Here is a 25,881-nt window from a genome sequence, read left to right on the forward strand (position 1 = left end):
TGCGGCACTGCTCCCCCCAGTCCGATTTTGCTCCCAAGAGGCTGCAGGGAGGCCTACTAGGCCCAAAACGGGGCACCGGGGGGGTGCATCCCCCCAGGGCCCGTTTTTCCTCAAGGGGTGTGCAGTAGGCCGAGTGCTGCCTGTCACACCCCCTGGCCATGCCCACCATGGCCAAGCCCACCCAGCCGGTCATTAGGTCAGAGAACCGGTTGTTAAATTATTTGAATTCCACTACTGGTGCTCTCCATTCTGCCCTTGGCTTTGCAACAGTGGAAGACTTCTGGCAGCATTTTCGTTCTTGCAGAAGATTAAGAATACTGAATATTTTCATCCAATCTTCAGGTTTAGGATTAAAGCATCAGTTCTTCTTAGTGAAAAACACTTTACTTGATGCTTCGCTTTTCTCGCCTTAAAATAAGTTCCATGCTTAATAAGAACTTAGCAACAATACATTAAATGCACTTGGAATGAAGACAAAAGGGGTTATTAGTGCTGTGATAAATGGCTTTTAAAAAAGGAGCAAACTCTTAAGCACCATAGGAGAAAATAGGTACTTTTTTTCTTGAATATTCTTTGAATAGGAGTTTACTGGTGGCCAGAGTCATTCATTCAGCTGAAAACCTCTAGATAGAAATGTGTGAGTCATCTTGCTTTAAGCTAAAATGCGAGATCATCCATAACTATTTATATTCAAACATTTGGGCATAGCACAGGGAGTTTAATTTTTCTCCTCTTTCAATGGAATGAGATATATGATAAGCACTGGTCCAAAGGAACAGCAAAAGTTTGTTCTACCCCAGGGGGACGTTTTGGCGAATGAGGAAATGGATCTTGATCTAAAGTCTTTGATCTGTGAAGTGAGTTCTCGCCTCCAAAATTGCATGCGCTTAACTTTTTTTTTTTTTTTTTTTTAAAGCTGGAAGACAAAGGCGATACCAATAAAAAATAGTTTTAACAATCAGAGATAAGGCCACACTTGGAATACTGCATTCAGTTTTGGTCGCCATGATGTACAAAAGATGTTGAGCCTCTAGAAAAAGTGCAGAGAAGAGCAACAAAGATGATTCGCCCAAAAAAGCTCTTTATCTCCCTACCGGCCAGACTCAACTGCGTGTCACTGATCTCTGCATAATCAGAAATGTTGCAGTCATCGGAACAAGAATGCTTCTCTGCAAAAGATGCTGTTAGCTTAATAATGATACTTACTACCCAGGCAGAAAGCTGCCATATGCTCAAAATTACATAGCCCTCCGGCCCCATTACTGCTAGTAATGCAGGCATAGTTCAAAAGTGGTTCTTATCTACATAGGGTCATAATAAAACCAATAAAAACCACTAATAAAAATAAAATCCAGTTTAATCTAGTGGGTTAAGACACCAGGATAGACCACCAGGAGACAGTGAGTTGTAGTTCTGCCTTAAGCATGAAAGCCTTGAGTTATGTATAAAAATAATAAAGGGAGGATAATTTGTTTTAAAAAAACAAATTAATAATATTAGAAGATCAACAGCAAGTGGGAAGATCCCATATCACAATATCTGGACTGGAGGCTAAAACATATGAAGAACAGTTGCAGGAACTGGACATGTTTAGTTTAAAGAAAAGAAGGACTAGGGGAGACATGATAGCAGTGTTCCAATATCTCAGGGGCTGCCACAAAGAAGAGGGAGTCAAGCTATTCTCCAAAGCAGAGAATAGCTTGACTTTTTCTACCTGAGGGCAGAAAAAGAAGCAATGAATGGAAACTAAACAAGGAGAGAAGCAACCTAGAACTAAGGAGAAATTTCCTGACAGTTAGAACAATTAATCAGTGGAACAACTGGCCTCCAGAAGTTGTGAATGCTCCAACACTAGAAGTTTTTAAGAAGAGGTTGGATAACCATTTCTCTGAAGTGGTGTAGGGTTTCCTGCCTAAGCAGAGGGTTGGACTAGAAGATCTCCAAGGTCCCTTCCAACTCTATTATTCTATTCTATACCTTTCTCTAAAATGTTTGAAGATTCCAAATATTTTAGAATATTTCCTGAGCTATTTTGACACAAGGGAAGATTTTTACATTTCTTTTCACTGCAAGTTGATTTTGGGGGGAAAAAAACATTAATATCTGAGATATCTCCTTTTAAACAATGTTCCATGCACAGTTGTTTTTCGTAAAAAAGGAAAAACAATTCAATACATTTCAAAACAACAGTCCAAGTGCTTATATTTTTATTCATTCATTCATTCATTTATATGGCTGCCCATCTCCCCAGAATCTTCACCAATGAAAGATTCAAATGTCTAAATATTTTCCACTGAATCAATAGACTTCAGGTGAAAGTCAGTTTTTTTGCTTTTGGTTGGTTGCAATTTGATTGGTTCATTCAATCCAGAGACTATTAACTCGTCCTCTCCCTGTTTTTGTTTGTTTTTTCAGGAGCGGCTGGTTCTGTCTGTGTTGCCTCGATTTGTCGTGCTAGAAATGATTAATGACATGAGCAATGTGGAAGGCGAACATTTACAACACCAGTTCCATAAGATCTATATTCACCGTTATGAAAACGTCAGGTGCTTCTTCTTTTTTTTCCGGATTAACCGTGTCTCCTTCTGCTGAATTCATGTTTGTCTTTTGGTCAATTTCTTCCTCATTGGTTTGGAAGGTTAGGAGACGTTCCTGAATTGTTGAGTTTCTCTTCTTCTTGTTGTTGTTATTCTTTGCTTCTTCTTCCTGTTTGAAACCAGGAAAATGTCCCTGGTCGAATTCCTCAAAATATCCCAGCCTTCTTTTGCTCGCTTCACTTTCTGTTACAAATGAGAGGGGATTTGATTTCATTTTAGCGCTTCAGTTTTCCATGGTAGCTCTCTGAGTCTGCCATCCCAAGCATGCTAACTTCAAAGGATGTATGGACAGAATTGATGGGACTTGCTTCCTTGTAAATACGATTAAACTTCAGCTACAATCTTTTCAGTTACTGCTGTATGCCCAGGCCGTTGCAGCAATCGCACAGATGTGCACAATTCAAGATATGGAAGACTGAATTATCCCCGGCTGGGCAACTGCCAGGAAACGGAAAGAAAAGCAGAGCTATCAAAGCATGGATGAGAAAGAAATAACCCTCCTGAATGCAATAGGGCATCCTGAAATCCAATTTCGCTTGGATTGCTAGCTAGCAATCCTGCCAGTTAGAATCACATTTTTTAAAACTATTCAGTTAAAATAACTATTCAGGCCTGCATATTTTATTATGCTTGAGAGGAATTATCCAGTTATCTATGCCATCCTAGGGGACGCGATGGCTCAGTGGCTAAGATGCTGAGCTTGTCGATCGAAAGGTCTGCAGTTCAGCGGTTCAAATCCCTAGTGCCGCGTAACGGGGTGAGCTCCCGTGACTTGTCCCAGCTTCTGCCAACCTAGTAGTTCGAAAGCACGTAAAATATGCAAGTAGAAAAATAAGGACCACCTTTGGTGGGAAGGTAACAGCGTTCTGTGCGCCTTTGGTGTTTAGTCATGCCGGCCACGTGACCACGGAGACATCTTCGGACAGCGCTGGCTCTTCGGCTTTGAAACGGAGATGAGCACCGCCCCCTAGAGTCGGGAACGACTAGCACATATGTGCAAGGGGAACTTTTACCTTTATGCCATCCTATCATAGTCTTAATAAATTAATCCTTCTCCCTCTCTCTCTTCCCCACTCCCTCTCCATGGTTAGGGTTAAGGGAAGTAGTGGGATTCAATTTAGTTTGCTACCGGTTCGCTCATGCGCAGAAGCATCCAGGCGGGTGGGCAAAGCCTCCCGCTGCCGCCACTACCAGTTCTCCCAACCTGAGGTGAACCGGTAGCAACTCACCACTGGTTAAGGGCCATTGGGTTAGGTGGACGTTTGGTGATTGTAGAGACAAATGTTGCCAGCCTAACTACTACACGTAGTCCTTCACTTATGACCACAATTGAGCTCAAAATTTCTGTTGCTAAGCAATGCAGCTGTTAAGTGTGCTTGGCCCCATTTTATGACATTTCTTGCCACAATTGTTAAGTGAATGACTGCAATTGTTAAGTCAGTAACTCATTTGTTAAGTGAATCTGGCTTCCCCATTGTCTTTGATTGTCAGAAGGCTACCAAAGGTGATCACATGACCCGAGGACACTGCAACCGTCATAAATATATATATCAGTTGCCAAGTGTCTGAATTTTGATTATGTGACAGTGGGGGCGCTATGGTGGTCAGAAGTGTGAAAAACGGTCGTAAATCACTATTTTCCATGCCGTTGCAACTTTGAATGGTCAGCAAATGGTTGTGAGTTGAGTTCTAGATGTATTAATGCCTCTGTTCCTTCACCTTATCTGTTCCCTTTTCTCTCTTCTGTCTCCCCCAAACTTGATTCTGCCACAAACATTATTTCTAATCTACATCATTGGAAAACCGAAGGATCAGGTTGGGGAAAAATCATTCTGGAAAAAATCTATATAGTCACTAAAACTTCGCTTTGGTTTGGTGACTGAAGTGCCTCAGATAGAAAGTCCATACAGCGAGTGGTGAGGACAGCTGAGAACATTATAGGAAGCTCGCTTCCTGTTATTCAGAATACTGCTTATAAGCGCTATGTGCTTAGAGCTCAAAGCATTGTTAGAGACCTCACACAGCCACTTTATGGTCTGTTTCTCTTGCTCCCTTCTGGGGGGAGGTTTCAAAGTATTTCTAGCAAACTACTAGATTCTGTAACAGCTTTGTTCCTTGTGACATCCATCTAGTAAGCTTGCAAGATTCGTTTTTCTCACCATGTACATGTCTACATCCGAACTAGACTGTGTTGTTTCTCTGTGTGTCATATATGTGTGTGAGTTTATGTGGGTATATCCATAATGGTTATCCTTTGAGAGCTGAATGCAGCGAAATTTCATTTAAATGTGTCCTGATTAGTGTACATTTAAAATGACAATAAAACTCTATTCTATTCTATTCTATTCTATTCTATTCTATTCTATTCTATTCTATTCTATTCCATTCCATTCCATTCCATTCCATTCCATTCCATTCCATTCCATTCCATTTCCATTTCCATTTCCATTCCATTCCATTCTTGATGAGAGGATCAATCATACATGAATACTTCTCTGTGTAGCACTGCTCTTTGAGTTGCCCTACTATCTCCTTACTAATCTGATTGTTCATCTCCTTTCTGTGTTCAGCATTCTTTTTGCAGATGTGAAAGGATTCACCAATCTCTCTACAACATTATCGGCTCAAGAGCTGGTACGGATGCTGAATGAACTTTTTGCCAGATTCGATCGCTTAGCACACGTGAGTCCAACTGCTGATGTCTTTTTCCTGAACTTCGGTAGAGAATCACGATGGAAAAAAAAAAAAGAAATGCATTCACAAAGAGATACTTAAATCAAATTTGCACATTTGGTGACTCAAAAGGCCAAATGCAAAATTTTGCTTTTAGTTTCCGAGTGCATCTCAGTTTTTCAGTCTAAGGCAGGCACAGCTAACATGTGCTCGGTAGGCTGTTTGTAGTGGTTGCACAGTCTTGAAATATCCCTGATTTTAATCTTGCTGGATTAATGGAACTGTTCCTTCCATTTATTTGCCTGGCCAAATTGCCTTTTTCTTCATTTGAAGCAAATGTTTCCTTCCCATCACATGTCTCATGAAATTAGATAATGTTCCTTGAGAAACCAACTCAAACCAGTTCAGGTAGCAAGTTTTATTCTCCATTTCTCCTGATGTACCCAAATCTCCGGACTCCTTAGTGGGAAAATAAATGCTTTAAATATTGTGGTCTATTTGCATAATCTTAAAGGGGAAACTGAGTTTTACTGGAGAGAAGTCTTTCCTGCAATCAGAACCACTCTGTAAACCAGGGTGTCAAACTCGCGTTGTCACATTGTCGTCATGCAGTAGTGTGTTTCAGAATCCATCGCTACTGGTTCGCTCATGGGCACGTGCGAATGTAAGCTTCTATGCATGCACAGAAGCATCCGGGCAGGTGGGCAGAGCCTCCCGCCACCGCTACCGGTTCGCCTGATCCGGGGCGAACTGGTAGCAACTCACCACTGTCATCACATGATGTATCACAACTTTTTTCCCCTTTGCTAAAATCGGGGAGGGTGTGGCCAGTGCATGACGCATCCAGCCCGTGGGCCGCGAGTTTGACACCCCTGCTGTAAACCAATCTTTTTCAACCTTAGCTCCTTTAAGATGTGTGGACTTCAACTCCCAGAATTCCTCAGCCAGCATTTGGCTGGCTGGGGAATTCTGAGAATTGAAGTCCACACATCTTCAAGTTATCAAGGTTGAAAAAACTGCTGTAGATACTAAACAAGAGGGTTGAATTTGGCAAAGAAGCTAAGTTTGTTATCAACAGATGGTGCAAGTAACCTCCACAGCTGAGAAATGATCAATAAGAAGACTGTTACTCTTAAAGGATAGAAAAGGGAGTCACAACGTTTAAGCCCTAGGACTATTAGAGGACTTGATTGCTTAATTGACAGATGAGTTGTCCTCTTCTCTGGTTTCTTTGGAGATATGGTATCCAACTTCCTCCATTTTTCTTCAGAGCCAAGTTTCCTAACTGAGATTAATAGCACGCTCTTAGCATCTGCCAAGAATCTGGCATACCAGCCCTTGTTGAAAGACTCTGCACAATTCATAATATGGCATAGGACATAGGAGGGAGGGAAGCAGGGAGGAATGGTGCAGAAGTTCATTGACTTTATTCGATGCCAGTTTTTCTTGCTTGTTTTCTGACATGTTGTATTTTTCATGTTTCTCAAGCTTGCTTTAAATCATGCCTGGGAATTTTGTCATAGGTTATAAGAAGTTGGGGGGGGGAAATCAGATTAAACAAAAATTTACTTAGTCTTTAATTTGTTCATTATTTCAAAGCTCAAAAAATAGGACATGAATTCAACTTCCTGTCATCTGGTTGTTGTAGTCTGAATCATCAATGATTATCGAGACTGATATTGTTTAAAAGGCTATTCTTCATAAATTAGTCTCCTTTGTAACTTTTAAAATTCTCTAACACAAAACGCAATACATCTTCTATTGGAGACTTCCACCGTTTAATTATACTGTGCCCTATGTAAAAAAAAAAAACATTCTTTTAATCTGACATGTATCTTCTAGCATTCAGAATTGTTCTCACCAGCAATAATGTACATTAAACATCCATCTCCTAGGATGGAACTTTCTCCTCGCTTAGATTTTCATGCAGAGGTGAGATGTTCTCTTGCATTCTGTGGGCCAAGAGCAGTGGTGGGATTCATATAATTTACAACTGGTTCTCTGCCCTAATGACTGGCTGGATGGGCGTGGTGGGAGTGGCTGGGTTGGGCATGGCTGTGGTGGGCGTGGGCGTGGTGGGCGTGTCCAGGGGGTGACAGGCAGCACTCGGCCTCATGCACCCCCATGGGAGCAAAAACGGGCTGCCGGGGGGAAGGGACACACTGCCCCCCCATTCCCCGTTTTGGGCCTAGTAGGCCTCCCTGCACCCGCCTGGGAGCAAAAACGGGCCATGGGGGGGCCGTGCTGCATACCCCCATGCCCCATTTTGAACCTAGGAGGCCTTCCTGAAGCCTGCTGGGAAGCGAAAATGGGCCTAGGAAGCCTCCCTGAAGCCTCCTGAGAGCAAAAATGGGCCGCGGGTGGGGCACGTTCCCCCTCATGCCCCATTTTTGGCCTAGGAGGCCTCCCTGCACTTAACTGGGAGCCAAAATGGGGTGCGTGGGGACTCCTGGAAAAGGCGGGGCAGGAAGGGGCGGGGCCAGCCAGCAATTTAACTACCGGTTTCACCCGAACTGACCCGAACCGGCTGAATCCCACCACTGGTCAAGAGTAATCTTCAGTTAAATAGCCTTCAAAAACCTCTTAAGCTGCAATGATTCATATTTCATCTTCATTCATTAAGTCATAACATGACCGAGCTATTACTAATCCATCATATTAAATGTGTAAATATTCAATGAACGAAAAACATCTCGCTGAATCATCGAGGAATGCATCTGCTATTATGAACTAATTTTAGTGGGTTCAATCTGGCATGCTGTCCTGTGGTTAGCGGCCTACAGCTTTGGTTATCGGAGTTCATGACATTCCCCTCCAGGATTCTGCTCATGTAGGGAGAAGCTGGAAGTGCAGAAAATTGTATTGTCAAAAAACTGTATTGTCTCTGCTATGTTTACACGCTTAGGTGATGATTGGTGGTGGTAGTGACGGTGAGATGTACAGATAGTCCTCAATTTACAATCACAGTTTGGATCAGAAGCTGGCTTGCTAAGTGATTGCAGTCATTAAATGAGTCATCAGAATAACAGACATATTTTTTTCAGGAAAAATAAAACCAAGAAACATGAAAACTGGAGGACCATCAAGTAAACAAGAGCAAAGATTTTCTAATAGTTTGAGCCATACTCTGATAGAAACAGATATTTTTTAAAAAAAATTCACCCCCATCTTTATGATTTCTGTGTCTCCGTGATGTAATTCTTATGGCCTTTTTTTCCAAGCTGCCATTACTACACATAGTGTGGAGACCATCTGGAGACGCATCAGAGCACAGATGGAAATCTGTCATCTTTGTCCTGCTAGGCAGCCAACTTTCCAGGGATTGTAACCTATTCTAGAGCAGGCTCATAGACATACACCCTTACATCATCTTTGTCTGGAAGATATCCAATTCATTGCATGGGCTAATCCGATTTTTATTGTGGTCTAATAGAGGATAAGAAGAATAGAATAGTTCTCCTTATCCTCGGGTGGCACTGTGGCTCAGAGGTTACTGGGCTTGTTGGCCCAGGTTCGAAACCTGAATGCCACATGATGGAATGAGCTCTCGTCCCTTCCTGCAGCTCCTGCCACTCTAGCAGTTCGTGAGTAGATAAATAGGTACCACTTCAGTGGGAAGTTAACTGTGCTCCGTTATGTTATGCTGGCTACATGACCACAGAAATGTCTTCGGACAGAGCTGGCTCAATGGCCTTCACATGGAGATGAGCATCACAATGACCAAAGGAGTAAAATCCTCTGGGACTCCTTTATCTTTACTTTCCTTATCTTCTATTAGACCAGAATAGAAGTTGGATTCTATCCAGTACAATATTCCCAGTCTTCCTAGATTATGAAACACACATCACATTTTAGAATTAACAGGGTTAGGAGAGATGATATAAAGCATTACTACCACATCTTGGGCCTCCTTCAAGTTTTTAAAATTTCTTATAGTATCACAAAAAAAGCATTATTTTTTGCCCTTTGTTTCTGCCAAGAAACTGCTGTTTACAGTAGACTGAGTGCATTGTAATTTAAATGGCAACACCCAGATGAGTTTGACTAAATCTACATCATCATTGATCATCTTTATGATCATCTCTAGATACATCAATTAGAGACAGTTTGGCCAAAACTTTGTTCCAAATAAGAAATGTCTAGTAGTTAAGGTGCCAGGTTAAAAGACTGGAGATCATGAGTTCAAATTGCACCTTACCCATGAAAACCGGTTGGGTGACTTTGAGCCAATTACTAGGAGACTGAGTTCTAGTCGCACCTTAGGCAGAAAGCTGCCTGTGTAACTTTGGGCCAGTCTCTCTCTCCCTCCCTCCCTCCCTCCCTCCTTCTCTCTCTCTCCTTCTCTCTGTCTCTGTCTCTCTCCTTCTCTCTCTCTCCTTCTCTCCTTCTCTGCCTCTCTCCTTCCCTGTCTCTCTCCTCTCTCTCTCCTTCTCTCTCTCCTTCTCTCTCTCTCCTTCTCTGTCTCTCTCTCTCTCTCTCCTTCTCTCTCTCTCCTTCTCTCTCTCCTCTCTGTCTCTCTCCTTCTCTCTCTCTCCTTCTCTCTCTCTCCTTTTCTGTCTCTGTCTCTCTCTCTGTCTCTGTCTCTCTCTCTCTCTCTCTCTGCCCACTAAGGACCAGATCCAAATAAACAAACAAAGTGCCCTACAGTGGGATAACAACAGCAGCTCGTCATCGCCCAAATAGATCACTAATACCTTGTAATCTGAGAACTCTAATCTGCATTCAGATTGCCATCTTCATCATTGTCCGATTACTAGATTCCTCTTATTATAATCTAAACATGGGGAATTTTTCCTGTTGAGTTCTGATATGGGTAACTTAGCAAGGGTCTCAGACAGAGGTGGGTTTCACATAATTTTACCACCGGTTCGCCGCACACTGAAAATGTGAGCACGCACCTTCCACACATGTGGCGACCTTCCGTGCATGCGTTTTGCTTGCACGCGTGGCTTGCAGGTATGTGCGTGGCTTAGAAAACATGGCTAAACAGGATAGCATAATGCCAGGGCGCAGGGCACCCACAGGGCGCTGCTACCAGTTCGCTCAAACCAGTCTGAACCAGCTGAATATCACTACTGGTCTCAGATCTTGAAAGGAATTAAGATCCTGTTCTTTGTGGAAAATAGCAAGACTTGTTTCTTTCCGGATACAGAAAAGCATGTCCATCCTTTTCTCCCCGGTGTTCATCCTATCCATCTTCCTTTTGTATAAATAATTTCAGAGCTGCTATTCTTCTTCTTCTTCTTTTTTATCTCCAGGAACATCACTGCCTTAGAATTAAGATCCTGGGAGATTGCTACTACTGTGTCTCTGGTCTTCCCGAGCCTCGGCAGGATCACGCTCACTGTTGCGTTGAGATGGGACTCAGCATGATCAAAACCATCAGGTAAGTTGTGTTTGGTTTTATTGCTGCCCTCATACTGTGCTGCGGTCTGTGGTTTTACAGCTCTGACCTTGGGACAATAGAATATTTTGTAGGAACTTTGTCTTCCCCACTCCTACCCACTTTAAAAAGAAAGAAAGAAAGAAAGAACTAACCCACATTGCAAAAGACATTTGAGCAGAAACTTGGATTCAGGATTGTGTACGGAGTATTGCAGAACGGAGTATAGCTTGCAATTCAGCTACAGCCAGAAAACTATTCCTGGTTACCATTTCTTTCTTTCTTTCTCTAAACCGTGTAGAGAGGGCTGTAAAGCACTGTGAAGTGGTATACAAGTCTAAATGCTATTGCTAAGCGCTATTTCTTGTTGGAATCTAGTTTAGAGCAGGGATATTTTGGTCAAAGTTAGGAATGGAGCAGCCTGACTTGAAATTTTCCATCACATAACTCTTTAACATAGATAGATAGATATAGATATAGATATAGATATAGATATAGATATAGATATAGATATAGATATAGATGATATAGATATAGATATAGATATAGATATAGATATAGATATAGATATAGATATCAGAAGTGGGTTTCAGCAGGTTCTGACCAGTTCTGGAGAACCGGTAGTGGAAATTTTGAGTAGCTCAGAGAACTGGTAGTAAAAATTCTGACTGTCCCCGCCCCCATCTATTCTCTGCCTCCTGAGTCCCAGCTGATCAGGAGGAAATGGGGATTTTGCAGTATCTTTCCCCTGCCACACCCACCAAGCCACGTCCAACAAGCCATGCCATGCCCACCAAGCCACACCCACAGAACCGGTAACGTGTGTGTGTGTGTGTGTGTGTGTGTGTGTGTGTGTGCGCGCGCGTATGTATATGTATATGTATATGTATATGTATATGTATATGTATATGTATATGTATATGTATATGTATATGTATATGTATATGTATAAATATATATATTTAAAATGGAAGCAACAACTACTTGCTTCTGCTATAGGAATGTTTTTATTGTTGTTGTTTACGTATGGTTTACCAGATAGTTTTATCTATATTTAATACTTTTGGCTACCACATCCTTCCTAAGGTTTCAGGATATCTAAAGATGCTATCGTAATAAGTATTTTATTCAAAGTAATGCATTGTTTTGTCATGTTTCGTTACGATCCTATCCATTCCTATGATGCCATCTTGGGATGACACCCAGTGCCCCAACTACTATTAGCACCACTACAGCTTTATTTTTTCCACATTTGCTAAATCTCTATTTGAAGATCTTTCTATTTCCATATTCCCCCCACCCCACCCCCGGTGGTTTCTCATTCACCCTTCAATCTCCAGCTACTAACCTGTCAATTATCTGCACTTGCTCCCATGTAATAGCAATAACACTTGGACTTATAGACCGCTTCACAGTGCTTTACAGCCCTCTCTAAGCAGTTTACAGAGTCAGCACATTGCCTTCAGCACTCTGGGTCCTCTAGTCTAAAATAGAATAGAATAGAATAGAATAGAATAGAACTGGAAGGGACCTTGGAGGTCTTCTAGTCCAGCCCCTTGCTCAAGCAGGAGAATGTATACCCTTTCAGATAAGTGACTGTCTAGACTCTTCTTAACAACATCCACTGATGGAGTGCCCACGAGACAAGCTAGTCATCATTGTTATTATTAATTTATTTTAAGACCATATGTATTAATACCAAATATAAGCAGAACACCAATAAAAGCACAACAGCAACACATTTCCGAAAGCCCATTCCATTATATTCGGAACAATATCACTTTTCCAATTTCACAGTAAAGATCTTCCTGTGCATGATGCAACCATGAGTCCTCACAATCCGATTCTTGAGCTATGGTATATAATTCAACCTGCACATTAACATCTTGAGGGTCTAAAGAGTTCCCCATAGATCAACTTATGTCCATTAAAATGCAATTCTGGAAAAGTGTCAAGAATTCATAGGACCACATCATATGGGTTAACGCAACCCCCTGATTTTACATTTCCAGCAGAGAAAATCTGTTGTCCTTCTTTTCAAAGAGGACAATCATTTAGATATGAGCCAGCAGTGTGCAGCAAAAAAAGCCAACACAGTTCTAGGCTGCATAAACAGAGGGATAGAATCAAGATAACATGAAGGGTTAATACCACTTTATAATGCCTTGGTAAGGCCACCCTTGGAATTCTGCATCCAGTTTTGGTCGCCACGATGTAAAAAAGACTCTAGAAAGAGTTCAGAGAAGAGCAACAAAGATGATTAGGGGACTGGAGGCTAAAACATATGAAGAACGGTTACTGGAATTGGATATGTCTAATTTAATGAGAAGAAGGACTAGGGGAGACATGATAGCAGTGTTCCAATATCTCATGGACTGCCACAAAGAAGAGGGAGTCAAGCTATTCTCTAAAGCACCTGAAGGCAGGACAAGAAGCAATGGGTGGAAACTAATCAAAGAGAGAAGCAACCTAGAACTAAGGAGAAATTGCCTGAGCATTAGAACAATTAATCAGTGGAACAACTTGCCTCCAGAAGTTGTAAATGCTCCAACACTGGAAGTTTTAAAGAAGAGATTGGATAACCATTTGTCTGAAGTGATGTAGGGTTTCCTATAGGGGGTTGGACTAGAAGACCTCCAAGGTCCCTTCCAACTCTGTTATTCTGTTCTGTTCTGTCCAAGTATATTCTTCCAGGAATCCAATATACGTTCTCATAGCCTGCACTCCTCAAAATAAAAACACAATTTCTGCTTTACGTTGTTCAAAGAACTTGCCATGACTACAAAGGGAATGAAAAATAGCTTTCCAATATGGGCTATAAAAAACAATGTTCCATAAATTGTCATTCTAAGTATTCATGGCTGATAAAATAAGCCCAATTATATTTTTTGTAAATTAGATATATTAAAACCGCCCTCCTCCAAGGATAATCTCAATTTAACTAATGAACATCTCAAGGGCCTACTATCCCAAATAAATTTCCTAAATAACCTCGTAATGTGGAGAAAATTTGCATTAGGTATTAACATTAGAACACTTCTAAGGACATCAATCAAATAAGGGATAATATCCATGTTAATAACATTAACCCCATAGGCATAGTGGGATCTTAATGCCTCTATTCATATCCGATTCAACTTTCTAAAAGTTTCCGCATATTTACTTTCACATATTGAGAAATGTTTTGGGGAACATAAAAGTGTTTTATATAATCGGTTTAAAACTGGCAATGAAGGTATCAAAGTGATGGATCGCTTCTGTATTTTAGGATCAGCACTAAAGGAAAAGTCAAGAAATATGTCATAGACTCTCACTTGGTAGAGCAGCCATGAAAGCAGAGGTGGGCTTCTGGGGGTTCGCAGGGGTTCAGGAGAACCTCTAGCTAAGATTCTGTGCAGTTCGGAGAACCCCCAAATCCCACTCCTCGCTGGCCCCACCCATAATGCCCCGCCCCTCCCAGGAGTCCCCACACGGCCTGTTTTGGATGCAGATAAGTGCAAGGCGCACGCGGAGGCTCAGGAGGGCGAAAACCGGGCCTACCGGAAGTTTGGGAAGGCTGGAAACAGGCCTGTTTCTGGCCTCCAGAGGGCCTCTGGAGCCTGGGGATGCCGTTTTCACCCTCCTGGAGGTTCAAGGAAAGCCTCCAGAGCCCAGGGAGGGCAAAAATGCCCCCGCCCACCATGGTGCAGGAGGCCGACTAGGCCACACCCACCATGGCCACGCCCACCCAGCAACCGGGCAGAGAACCCCTGGCTAAAATTTTTGAAACCCACCATGAAGGCCTTGGTAAAAATATTCCAGTGCTGTGATGTGTCTATATTTACAAAGTTTAGAGGTCAGGACAAGAAGTAAAAGATGAAAACTTATCAAAGAGCAATCCAACCTAGAATTAAGGAGAAATTTCCTGTCAGTAAGAACAATTAATCAGTAGAAGGACTTGCCTTCAGAAGTTGTAAGTGCCCCATCACTGGAAGTTTTCAAGAGAAGACTGGACAGCCATTTTGTTGCAATATTTTCAGGATCAGACTCAATAAAGATAATAGAAGTTAAAGATTTAAATATATCTCTCTTTAATCATAATAGGCATTCTATATTCGCTGAATATTCAAGATAGAAGCAAGGAAAAATGGGGAGGATGGCTCCTTATATATACAAGGGGTGGAGCCAGGAATGGGAGTGGTAAATTATGAATACATTAAAGTCCAAAGAATAAGTTAACCCCTGATGTTCCATATATACATTATTTACACATTAGAGAATAAGGCATTTACATCTGACAAATCCCCCTCTAAATGCCGGTTCGTTATACAACACCAGTTACATTCAGATTCAGGACAATATAATACATATAATTTAGAAGTTAAATATTTGTGTTGTTTAGAAGGTAAGGGTTTTGTTAATATATCAGCTAATTGTTCAGAAGTATCACAATGTATTGCTTTGATGAATCCGTCTTGAGATAGTTGTCTCACGTGTTTAAATTTTATATCAATATGCCTGGACCTTTGTCCAATTGCATCGGATCTAGATATTTCAATTGCCGCTTTATTGTCTTCATGCATAATAAATGGTAAAGTAGGTTTCTTCCAAACATCTGTGATCAAATCATTGAACCATACAAGGTTATTTGCAGCCTTAGACAAGCAAACATATTCCGCTTCTGTGGTAGAAGTGGCTACCAGTTCTTGTTTACCAGTATACCAGTAAACTGGACAATCGTTCAATAGAAAAACATAACCAGAGGTACTCTTTCTGCATGATGTATCACCAGCCCAATCTGCATCAGCATAACAAGTAATTTTTGGTTCTTTGTCATTATTTGGTTCCAATATTAAACAAAAATCTAATGTACTTTTCAGATACCTTAAAATTCTTTTGACAGCTTCCCAATGATACAAGGTTGGTTTGCTAACATATCTTGACAATAAATTGAGAGGTAATGCAATATCTGGCCTAGTCCAATTAGATATATAAAGGAGTGAACCTATAACTGATCTGTAAAATGTGTTGTCTTTAAACTCAGGGGAAGATTCATCAGTGTTTCTAAGAAAATCAGTTTGCATAGGTGTGTCACATGTTTTGGCATTATTTAAGTTACATTTGTTTAGGAGTTCAATAATTTTATCTTTCTGAGTAAGTTTGAATCCTCTTTTAGTTTTGTTAATTTGTACACCAAGGTATTTATTCACTCTACCTAGTGATTTCAATGAGAAATGTTCATTTAACTTATTTACAAAGATTTCCCTGCTCTCTTTATGCTTTCCAATATATAAAATATCATCCACATAAATTAATACAAATTCAATATGATCATTACTCTTTTTTACAAAGAAACAGTTATCAGCAGTGGTGGCGTTGAAATCCATGGTCTTAAGTACTTTTACCAAGCAATCGTACCATCTTTTGCCAGATTGCTTCAATCCGTACAGACTCTTATTTAATAACCAAATTTCGTTCTTATTAGTGTATTGACTGTGTGGTGCTCTTACATATATTTCCTTATCTAATTTTGCGTGTAAGTATGCAGTCTGTATGTCATATTGAAACACGTCCAGATTTAGTGCAGATGCTACTACAAGAGCTGTTTTGACACTCTCTGTTCTCACTGTTGGTGAATAAGTGTCAGTATAGTCTTCTGGATATTTTTGTGCATAATCTTGTGCAACTAGTCTGGCCTTGTATAAGGTATTACCTCCTTCCAAATTCTTAATTTTATAAATCCACCTGGTACCTATAATTGTTTTGTCCTTAGGTGCGATCGCAGGTGTGAATACATTTAATTCTTGTAAACTTTTCATCTCTTTTTCCATAGCTAGTTCCCATTTTTCTCTTTCTTCACGGGGAAGTTTCAATACTTCCTCATATGTATTAGGTGTTATTTGTTCTCCATCCATATGCATTATGTAATCTTTGTATTTATTTGGTATTTGGTTTCTATTGTTTCTAATATTTCTTTCAGGTTTGCTATGGTTGTCATGCAAATATCTGGCTTCCTTTTTTGTTAATGTGTCTGTCTTTATTTTATGCTGACTATTTGTCCAAGTTTTGGTTTTGTTCCTACTTTTGTTAATATTTTGATTTTCTGTTGTTCCTTCCTCGCAAGATATATTATCTTTGCTTTTATTAGGAAATATTTCATTAAGGTGCAATTTAGACCAATTGGCCTGCTCATGGAACACAGCTGTTCTGGATACTATAAATTTGTTATTATTATCAATGAATCTGTACCCTTTGGTTCCAGTTTCGTATCCCATGAATCTTAATCTCCTGGATACGTTTTCTCCCTTTCTTCTCAATTGTTTAGGTATGTGTACGTCTGCAGTAACTCCAAATATGTGCATGTGTGCTAATTTGGGTTTTCTATTGTACATCACCTCATATGGTGTCTTATTCACAATACTGGACCATGTTCTATTTTGAGTGTAATTTGAATAATGTAAGGCTTCTGACCAAAATTGTTTGCCTAAACCAGCATCCTCTAATGTGCATCTAATCATGGTTTGTAGTGTGGAATTCTTTCTCTCTGCAATCCCATTTTGAAATGCAGAAAATGGATTGGACGTGAAATGTAGCATCCCTCTATCCTTTAACCATTGGGAGAATTCTTTAGACATGAATTCACATCCCCTATCTGTCATAATTTGTTTTATTCTGATATTATGCTGTGTTTCTATGCGTTTGTAGAATTCCTTAAATTTCTGAAAGGTTTCATCCTTGTGCTTTAATGTGTAAACAAAACCATAGCGACTGTAATCATCCACTATTGTTAGGAAGTAACGTTTTCTATAGGTAATTGATGGAGTTAATGGACCAACTAAGTCCATATGTACCAAATCAAAAATATTGTTAGTTGATCTGTTAGATTTTTTTGGTCTGGGACTGGTTTTTAGTTTGGTGGATTTACATACTGAGCATTCCAAATAATTTTCACAATTTTTTATTTTGACACCTTCTGCGTGTTCAGTCATTTTTTGTACTACGGGAAAGCTTGCATGTCCTAACTTCCTATGTAAGATGTGAGCACACTCATCATGAATTGGTTTACCTATTTTTGGTTTCTTCTCATTGTGTGTATTTTTGTTATCATGAGTTATTTTACATTCATCATTGTCACTGTTACTGACATTTTCATCATCTGCTTCAATACAATCTTCCATATTTGAATCAATGTTATGTAACCATCTTTCTTTGGTTATCAGATAGGGTAGACCCCCTTTTATCATCACAGTACCTACATTTGTTTTGTTCTTTTCTATAGTTGCTTTCCCCTTTGAGAAAACTATATTGATGTCAGATTCTCTGCTTAGTTTTATAGCACTCAGTATGTTGTGAGGTATTTCTGGGATTAATAATACCCCCTCTATTTTCCCTAAACCAGGCAAGGTCACATTTCCTCTGCCTAATACTTGAACCTTTTCTTGATTAGCTACCTTTATCACAAACTTATCTTCTGTAAATGAAGTTAATATACTTTTGTTGTTAGTGGTGTGATTTGTTGCACCAGAATCAATAAGCCAATTATTGTTCTCATCTTGTTGTGTTCTGGTGCTGTCTTGTTTATTTAGCCCATTTAGTGACCCAGATTTTCTCTCTTTTGAATTTTCTCTACCCCCTCTACTTTCTCTGTAATTTGGTGGACTTCTATATTTGTGTCTATCTGTGGAAGATTGTCTGTAATTGTATTTGCTCCTATATTCTGGCCTATGTCTCTCCCTTGGGACTTTGGGACAGTCTCTTCTACTGTGTTCCCTGGATCCACAATTGTGGCATCTAAAGGCCTCATTATATTTATCTTGAAAGACTACTTTCCTAAAAGATTTGTGTTCTGTTTGGTTACTGGAACGATTTTTTCTTAAATTGTCTTCTGCTATCAATTTGTTAGATAGACTTTCTATTGATAAATATCCCAAATTAATGGTATCTAAGTGTGACATAAAGCTATCCCATGATGGATCAAGTGAATTGATAATAACACTTTTCATTGTTTGATCTGAAATCACTTCCCCCCTCAATTGCAGCTCAGCTCTTATTTTGTTTAGATTTATCAAATGCTCACTTATAGAAACCCCTGGCTTCACTCTAGAAGAAAAGAAATCCTTAGACATTCTTGTGGTTGTGGCTACGCTATCGCTGTGAAATAGATTAAACATGCACTGAATTATTTCTGATACAGTTAGGTTTGGTTTGATGCTATGATACATTGCAGGAGACACGCTAGAAATTATTATGAAAAATGCTCTATGATGTAAACAATCTATTTTTAAAGTCCAAGGTCTTCTTGGAGGACTAGTTATAAAGAATAGTAAATTTTCTTTCATGAAAATAACCTGAAGCTGTTGGTACCACTCTTGTAAATTAATGCCATCAATTCTAAGTTTTGGGAAGTCACTGGGTAAGTTCCCCACATTATTTTGTCCATTACTTACAACCTGAGGCAGTCCGTGGTCTCTCAAGTGCAGGAAATTACAGAACGGCATTGGGATGCTTGTAACGAGTCTGCGCGGTTCTCTGGCCAGTTCAAGTCTTTCGGGGCCGTCTACGTAGTTTTGCACATGCGCGTTGTTCATTTCTTCTTTGGCGCCGTTGTGGAAGGTTCTCTCCATTTCAGCTCTCTCGATCCGCTCCTCTTCAGATGAGTCGGTCTCTGGCTCGGTTTTTGGGGCTTTGGTGATGGCGACGGTTCTTCTCTTTCTCTTGTGTGCGCTGGCACTCGATTCTGTCTGCGGTGTAGGACGGAATCGGCATGGCTCTCTGGGCTCGGGTGTCGTCGTTTTCGAAGTCAGGATGGGAGCGTGCAGATCTTGAGTTGTCGGTTTGATTTCTTGCTTCTTCGTTGATGTCTTGGAGATTTTCAATCTTGGCCCAAAAGCAGCAAAAAGCGTTTTCATTGCTGACTTTACTTGAGACTTTGTTAAATCGTCTTCACTTTCTGATTTTGGTTCATCTGAAGAGTTTGAGACTTCTTTTTCACTTTCTTCGTCTGATAGCGTTTTTCGCGCCAGAAATTTTGAACTGAGCGTTTTGATTGGCTCTGCTTCACTCTCTTTTGAAGTTCGTTGAAACCAAGATGGCTGCCGTTCAAAATTTCGCGCGAGGTCACATCTTTTCTTTTTTACAACTATTTTCTCAGTAGTCATTTCACTCACAGTTTTTTGATCTTTGGGTTTTTCTTTAATGACGTTTTTCTCTCTCGCTGCTCCGCTGTTCCTCAGCATCTCCTGGAGGTCCGCGATGAGGCTTTCATCATTCTTTTGGCTTTTTAGTATCTTTAATATCTCTGACCTGAGTTCGTTATTTTCTATCTCAATTTTTTCTTGGTCGTTGTTTTCACTCATCAGTTCTTCTTCTTCAGTGGTGTATTCTTCGGATTCTCTCGAAATCGCATTAGTGGATTCGTTGATCATCTCTTGATCAGTTTCTATTTCTTTGCTGTAGGCCCTGGTGTTGGGCCTATCTTTCTTGGACATTTTTAATTACTTATTGAGTCAATTAACCATCCTCTGCTACCAGCTTGTTGCAATATTTTCAGGATCAGACTCAATAAAGATAATAGAAGTTAAAGATTTAAATATATCTCTCTTTAATCATAATAGGCATTCTATATTCGCTGAATATTCAAGATAGAAGCAAGGAAAAATGGGGAGGATGGCTCCTTATATATACAAGGGGTGGAGCCAGGAATGGGAGTGGTAAATTATGAATACATTAAAGTCCAAAGAATAAGTTAACCCCTGATGTTCCATATATACATTATTTACACATTAGAGAATAAGGCATTTACATCTGACACATTTGTTCAGAATGGTGTAGCGTCTTCTGCCATGGGCATTCGGTTAGATTAGAAGATCTCCAAGGTTCCTTCCCACCCTATTACTCTACGTTCTGTGTTATAACCACATGGACGCAACCATCTGTCTTTTTGGAAGACAACTTCAGCATGCAGCTGAAACACTAAATGTAATTCTTGGTTGAGAAATATTGCCTGTTCCTTAGATAGACAGAGGTGTCCATCTTAAATATCATGATGGTCCTGCAATTATAGATTCCCTCTCTCTCTCTTGGTCGCCATGATGTAAAAAAGATGTTGAGATTTTGGAAACAGTCAAGAGAAGAAGAACAAAGATGATTAGGGGACTGGAGGCTAAAACATATAAAGAACAGTTGCTGGATATGTCTAATTTAATGAAAAGAAGGACTAAGGGTGACATGATAGCAATGTTCCAATATCTCAGGGGCTGCCCCAAAGAAGAGGGAGTCCAGCTATTCTCCAAAGCACCTGAAGGCAGGAGAAGAAATGATACGTGGAAAATAATCAAGGAGGGAAGCAACTTAGAACTAAGGAGAAATTTCTTGACAGTTAAAACAATTAATCAGTGGAACTACTTGCCTCCAGAAGTTGTGTGTGCTCCAACAGTGGAAGTTTTTAAGAAGATGTTGGATAACCATTTGTCTGAAATGGTATAGGGTTTTCTGCCTGAGCAGGGGGTTGGACTAGAAGACCTCCAAGGTCCCTCCCAACTCTGTTATTCAATATTCTATATGTATAGAAGAGCATTTGACGGCCGTGACCGGGAGGATTTTTCATCAGGTTCGCCTGATCCGCCAGTTGCGTCCCTTTCTGGATCGGGACTCGTTACGCACGGTCACTCATGCCCTCGTCACCTCCCGTCTGGACTACTGTAACGCTCTCTACATGGGGCTCCCCTTGAGGAGCACTCGGAGGCTCCAACTGGCGCAGAGTGCAGCTGCGCGGGTGGTGATGGGAGCGACGTGGCGCTCCCATGTAACGCCCCTCCTGCGCGAGCTGCACTGGCTCCCGGTGGTCTTCCGAGTGCGCTTCAAGGTTTTGGTTATCACCTTTAGAGCGCTCCATGGCTTAGGACCTGGTTATCTACGGGACCGCCTGCTACCACCAATAGCCTCCCACCGACCAGTACGCTCCCATAGAGAGGGGCTCCTCCGGGTGCCGTCGGCCAAACAATGTCGACTGGCGGCCCCCAGGGGGAGAGCCTTCTCTGTGGGGGCACCTACTATCTGGAACGAGCTCCCCCCCGAGATACGGAGGATTCCGGATCTGCGTACCTTCCGTCGCACGCTTAAGACGTTCCTATTCCAGCAAGCCGGCCTGACCTAAACTTCTCCGCTTTTAAATGGGAATTTTAAATTTGGTTTTAAATTATTGGGGTTTTAAATATGGTTCAGCCAAATTTATTTAATTTGTTTTATCTCTATTTTAAATTTTGTATTTCCATGTTTTATTTTTATGGCTGTTCACCGCCCTGAGTCCTTCGGGAGTAGGGCGGTATATAAATTTAATAAATAAATAAATAAATAAATAAATATATCTCATATCATTGAATTGAATCTTTTCTTAGGTATGTTCGGTCAAGGACAAAGCATGATGTGGACATGAGGATCGGCATACACTCTGGATCTGTGCTGTGTGGGGTCCTGGGTCTGCGGAAGTGGCAATTTGATGTCTGGTCGTGGGATGTAGACATTGCGAACAAACTTGAGTCAGGTGGAATACCTGGGTAAGTGGGATCTGGTCAAATGACGTCATCATGTTCTAGATTTTGAGTCTTACTCTTACAGCAAGAATACTGAAGTTTGGGCTTTTCCCAGGCCCTGTCTGTCTGGAATCAAAACCAGACAAAATCAAAATCAACCTCTCGGTTATAAGCATTGTTTTCTTGGATTTGCTCATCGTTCTGATAAGGAAGGATTTTCTCAATCAAGCTTTATGCCAACAGTGGTCTACAGCAGGAGTCTCCAAACTTAGCAACTTTAAGACTTGTGGACTTCAACTCCCACAATTGAGGAACGGCGGAGGAATTCTGGGAGTTGAAGTCCACAAGTCTTATAATTGCCAAGTTTGGAGAACCTTGATCTGCAAGGATGGCCTAGTGGTGGACATTTGGACATTCTGCGAAAATCCAAATTCAGGTCCACCTTCAGCCCTGGAAACTCACTGGGTGATTTGGACAGAAGTCTTGATGTGTCATTCAGCCCATATCACAGACTTCTAGTTGCAAAAACATGGGCATCATATGTACATCGCTTGAAGTTCCTGAAATCTAGCCTCTTCATAGCTTCCCTTCTTAAACTTTACAGATAGCTCTTGACTTATGACTGTAAAGGAACTTTTCCATTATGGTTGTAAGCTGTGATGGTTCTGATTTTACAACCTGTTTTTGTGATGTTAAATGAATGCCACAGTCATTAAGTAAACCCATTGAGTGGTGCGGTGGCCTAGAGGTGGAGCTCTCGCCTCACAATCAGGAGGCTGTGAGTTCGATCCTAGGTAGAGGCAGATATTTCTCTCTCTGGGCACGATGAGAATATATCAGCTGAATATAACCCCACATTGGCGACAGGAAGGGCATCCGGCCAATAAACACTCAGCTCCATTCAGTTGCCCAAACTCCATCCCACAAGGGATTATGGGGTCATTAAAAGAAGATGATTACTATATTTTTTGGAGTATAAAGCACACCGAACTATAAGACACGTCTTCTTTTTTTGGTGAGGAAAACAAGAAAAAGAAATCTGCCTCTGCCTCCCAGCAATTTTGCCACATTGCAGCAAACAGCAAACAGCCTGCTTTACTTTCATTTTCATTTTCAGCATAGCCTGATTAGCACAAGAAAAAAAAAATCTGCTCCCAGCAATTTACCTCCTTGCAGCAAGCAGCAGAGGCCCCTGCAAAACAGCTGAGAGCAAAACAGCTGAGAGTCGGGAGGCCGATCCAATCAACTTGAGCTAATTAGGCTGTGCTGAAGCTGAAAGGAGCTGTTTCTTCTTGCTGCTTGCTGGGAGGTAAATTGCTGGGAGGCAGAGGCCAAAAGGTGGGGGCCAGTGGGTGGGCAGGGCTACATTTGGTGTATAAAATGCACCTAAATTTTCACCCCCTTCTAGGGGAGAAAAAGGTGCGTCTTATACTTCAAAAAATACGGTAAGTAAACCCACTGTTTGCTATGAGGCATGTTTACCACAACCAGAAATAAACCCAGTTTCTGGCCAAAGTATTGTAAATTATGATCATATGACTGTAGGACACTAAGGATGGCCATAAATGTGGGCCAGTTACCAAGCGCCTGAAATGTGGTCACCTATCCTGGGGGGCAGACATCAGAATTTCAGAATCAGGTACAGGTAATCTTTGATTTACAACCATTTGTTTAATGATGGTTTGAAGTCACCCAGCACTGAAAAAAAGTGCTTATGACCATTTTTCACATTTATGACCTTTGCAGCATCCTCATGGTCATGTACTCAAAATTAGGGCACTTGGCAACTGGCATGTATTATAGCAATAGTACTTAGACTTATATACCGCTTCAGCGTGCGTCACAGCCCTCTCTAAGCGGTTTACAGAGTCAGCCTATTGCTCCCAACAATCTAGGTCTTCATTTTACCCACCTCGGAAGGATGGAATGCTGAGTCAACTTTGAGCCTGGTCAGGATCGAACTGTTGGCACTGAGTTGAATTAGCCTGCAATACTGCATTCTAACCACTGTGCCACCACTGCTCTTATTTATTATTTATGATGTTTGCGCTGTCCCTGGGTCATGTGATCACCATTTGCAACCTTCTCAGCTGGCTTCCAACAAGCAAAGCCAATGGGGGAACCTAGATTCACTTAACGACGGCATGGTTCACTTAATAATGTCAGTGAGTTACTTAGCAACTATGGTAAAAAAAAAAGGTCATAAAATGAAGCACAACTCACTTAACAAGTATCTTGCTTAGCAGCAGAAATTTTGGTCACACGTCGAACACTATCTCAGTATCTTCTAGAAGAATCTGTTGTAACCTCAGATGGTTTATTTATTTTTATTTATTTGTTTCAATTTGTATACCGCCCTTCTCCAATAGGACTCAGGGCGGTGAACAGCCAAAATAAAAACAAAACACACAAAATTTAAAAACAGGTTAAAATAATTAAATATTTTTGGCCGCAATTTAAAACAAACCCAATTTAAAATCAATTAAAATTTAACCCAAAACTGTGGGATCAAGCCAGCCTGTTGCTAAGCAAGTATTTGTAAGTCGAGAACTTCTTGAAATGGCTTTGTGTGTGTATGTAAATACATGTTGTTGTTGTTAGTTGCGAAGTTTTGTCCGACCCATCATGACCCCATGGACAATGTTCCTCGAGGCCTTCCTGTCCTCTACCATCCCCTGGAGTCCATTTAAGATCACGGCTACAGCTTCAGTGACTCCATCCAGCCACCTCATTCTCTGCCGTCCCCTTTTTCTTTTGCCCTCAATCGTTCCCAGCATTAGGCTCTTCTCCAGTGAATCCTTCCTTCTCATTAGGTGGCCATAGTATTTGAGTTTCATCTTCAGGATCTGGCCTTCTAAAGAGCAGTCAGAGTTGATCTCCTCGAGGACTAACCGGTTTGATCGCCTTGCAGTCCAAGGGACTCGCAGGAGTCTTCTCCAGCACCAGAGTTCAAAGGCCCAGCATTAGGCTCTTCTCCAGTGAGTCCTTCCTTCTATGCATATGTGTGTATGTGTATACATACTTATACACATACACACATATACATATACATACATATAAAGAAAAAAGCAGACGAGTTCCAGGTATATTAGTAAAAAAAGAAGCAGACATCCTGCGAGCTCCAGAACTTAAAATTTTAAAATAATTAAAATTTTATTTTACTAAGCTTTCGTCAGCCATCTGCTGACATTGTCAGAGTATTACTGTAATGTGGCCTCGGGTTAACCCAGATCCCCAGGAAGGGGGGTGGGGGAGGCTTCATCTTCCCAGGTCCCCAAATGGGGCCCAGCCTTCCCCACACGGGCTGGGGGGAGGGGAGAGGCCAGGCCCTTCCAGACAGGCCTGTGGAGGGCAGGGGGGGGAACGTGGGGTGGGTGGGTGTCTAAGGCAGGCCGGGTAGGCTCAACCCCCCCCCACTCTTCCCCACCAGGACAGCCTAGCAGTCCCTCCCCATCCGGGGGTGGAGGGGGCGTGTGTGTGTTTGTATGTATTGTGTGTGCGCACATGGTGGGTGGGGGGGGTGAACAGTGTGTGTGTGGGGGGTCTATCCCCATGCAAGGCAGGCCGGGTGGTGTGTGAGAAGAGGGGTGTGTATTGTCTGAGGTGTGTGTGTATTGTGTGTGTGTGTGAGAGAGAGGAGAGGGGTGTGTGTGTGTGTGTGTGTGAGGTGTTTGTGTGTATTGTGTGAGAGGTGTGTGAGAAGAGGGGTGTGTATTGT

The 25,881-nt window shown here is 41.3% G+C and overlaps 1 protein-coding gene across 1 annotated transcript in view; it reads left to right on the forward strand.

Annotated features, from left to right (window-relative positions):
- The window catches only part of ADCY8 (adenylate cyclase 8), a 164,787-nt gene that overhangs the window by 63,302 nt on the left and 75,604 nt on the right, over positions 1–25,881 (forward strand). The window contains exons 3-6 of the mRNA XM_070942014.1: positions 2,416–2,546; positions 5,168–5,279; positions 10,529–10,656; positions 22,029–22,187. Of these exons, the coding sequence (XP_070798115.1) occupies positions 2,416–2,546; positions 5,168–5,279; positions 10,529–10,656; positions 22,029–22,187 (530 nt within the window). The remainder of the gene's footprint in view (positions 1–2,415; positions 2,547–5,167; positions 5,280–10,528; positions 10,657–22,028; positions 22,188–25,881) is intronic.

This window comes from Pituophis catenifer, unplaced genomic scaffold, assembly GCF_029215685.1.
Source record: "Pituophis catenifer annectens isolate HBS135680 unplaced genomic scaffold, rPitCat1.0.hap2 SCAF_3, whole genome shotgun sequence".
In the NCBI taxonomy this organism is placed as follows: Eukaryota; Metazoa; Chordata; class Lepidosauria; order Squamata; family Colubridae; genus Pituophis; species Pituophis catenifer.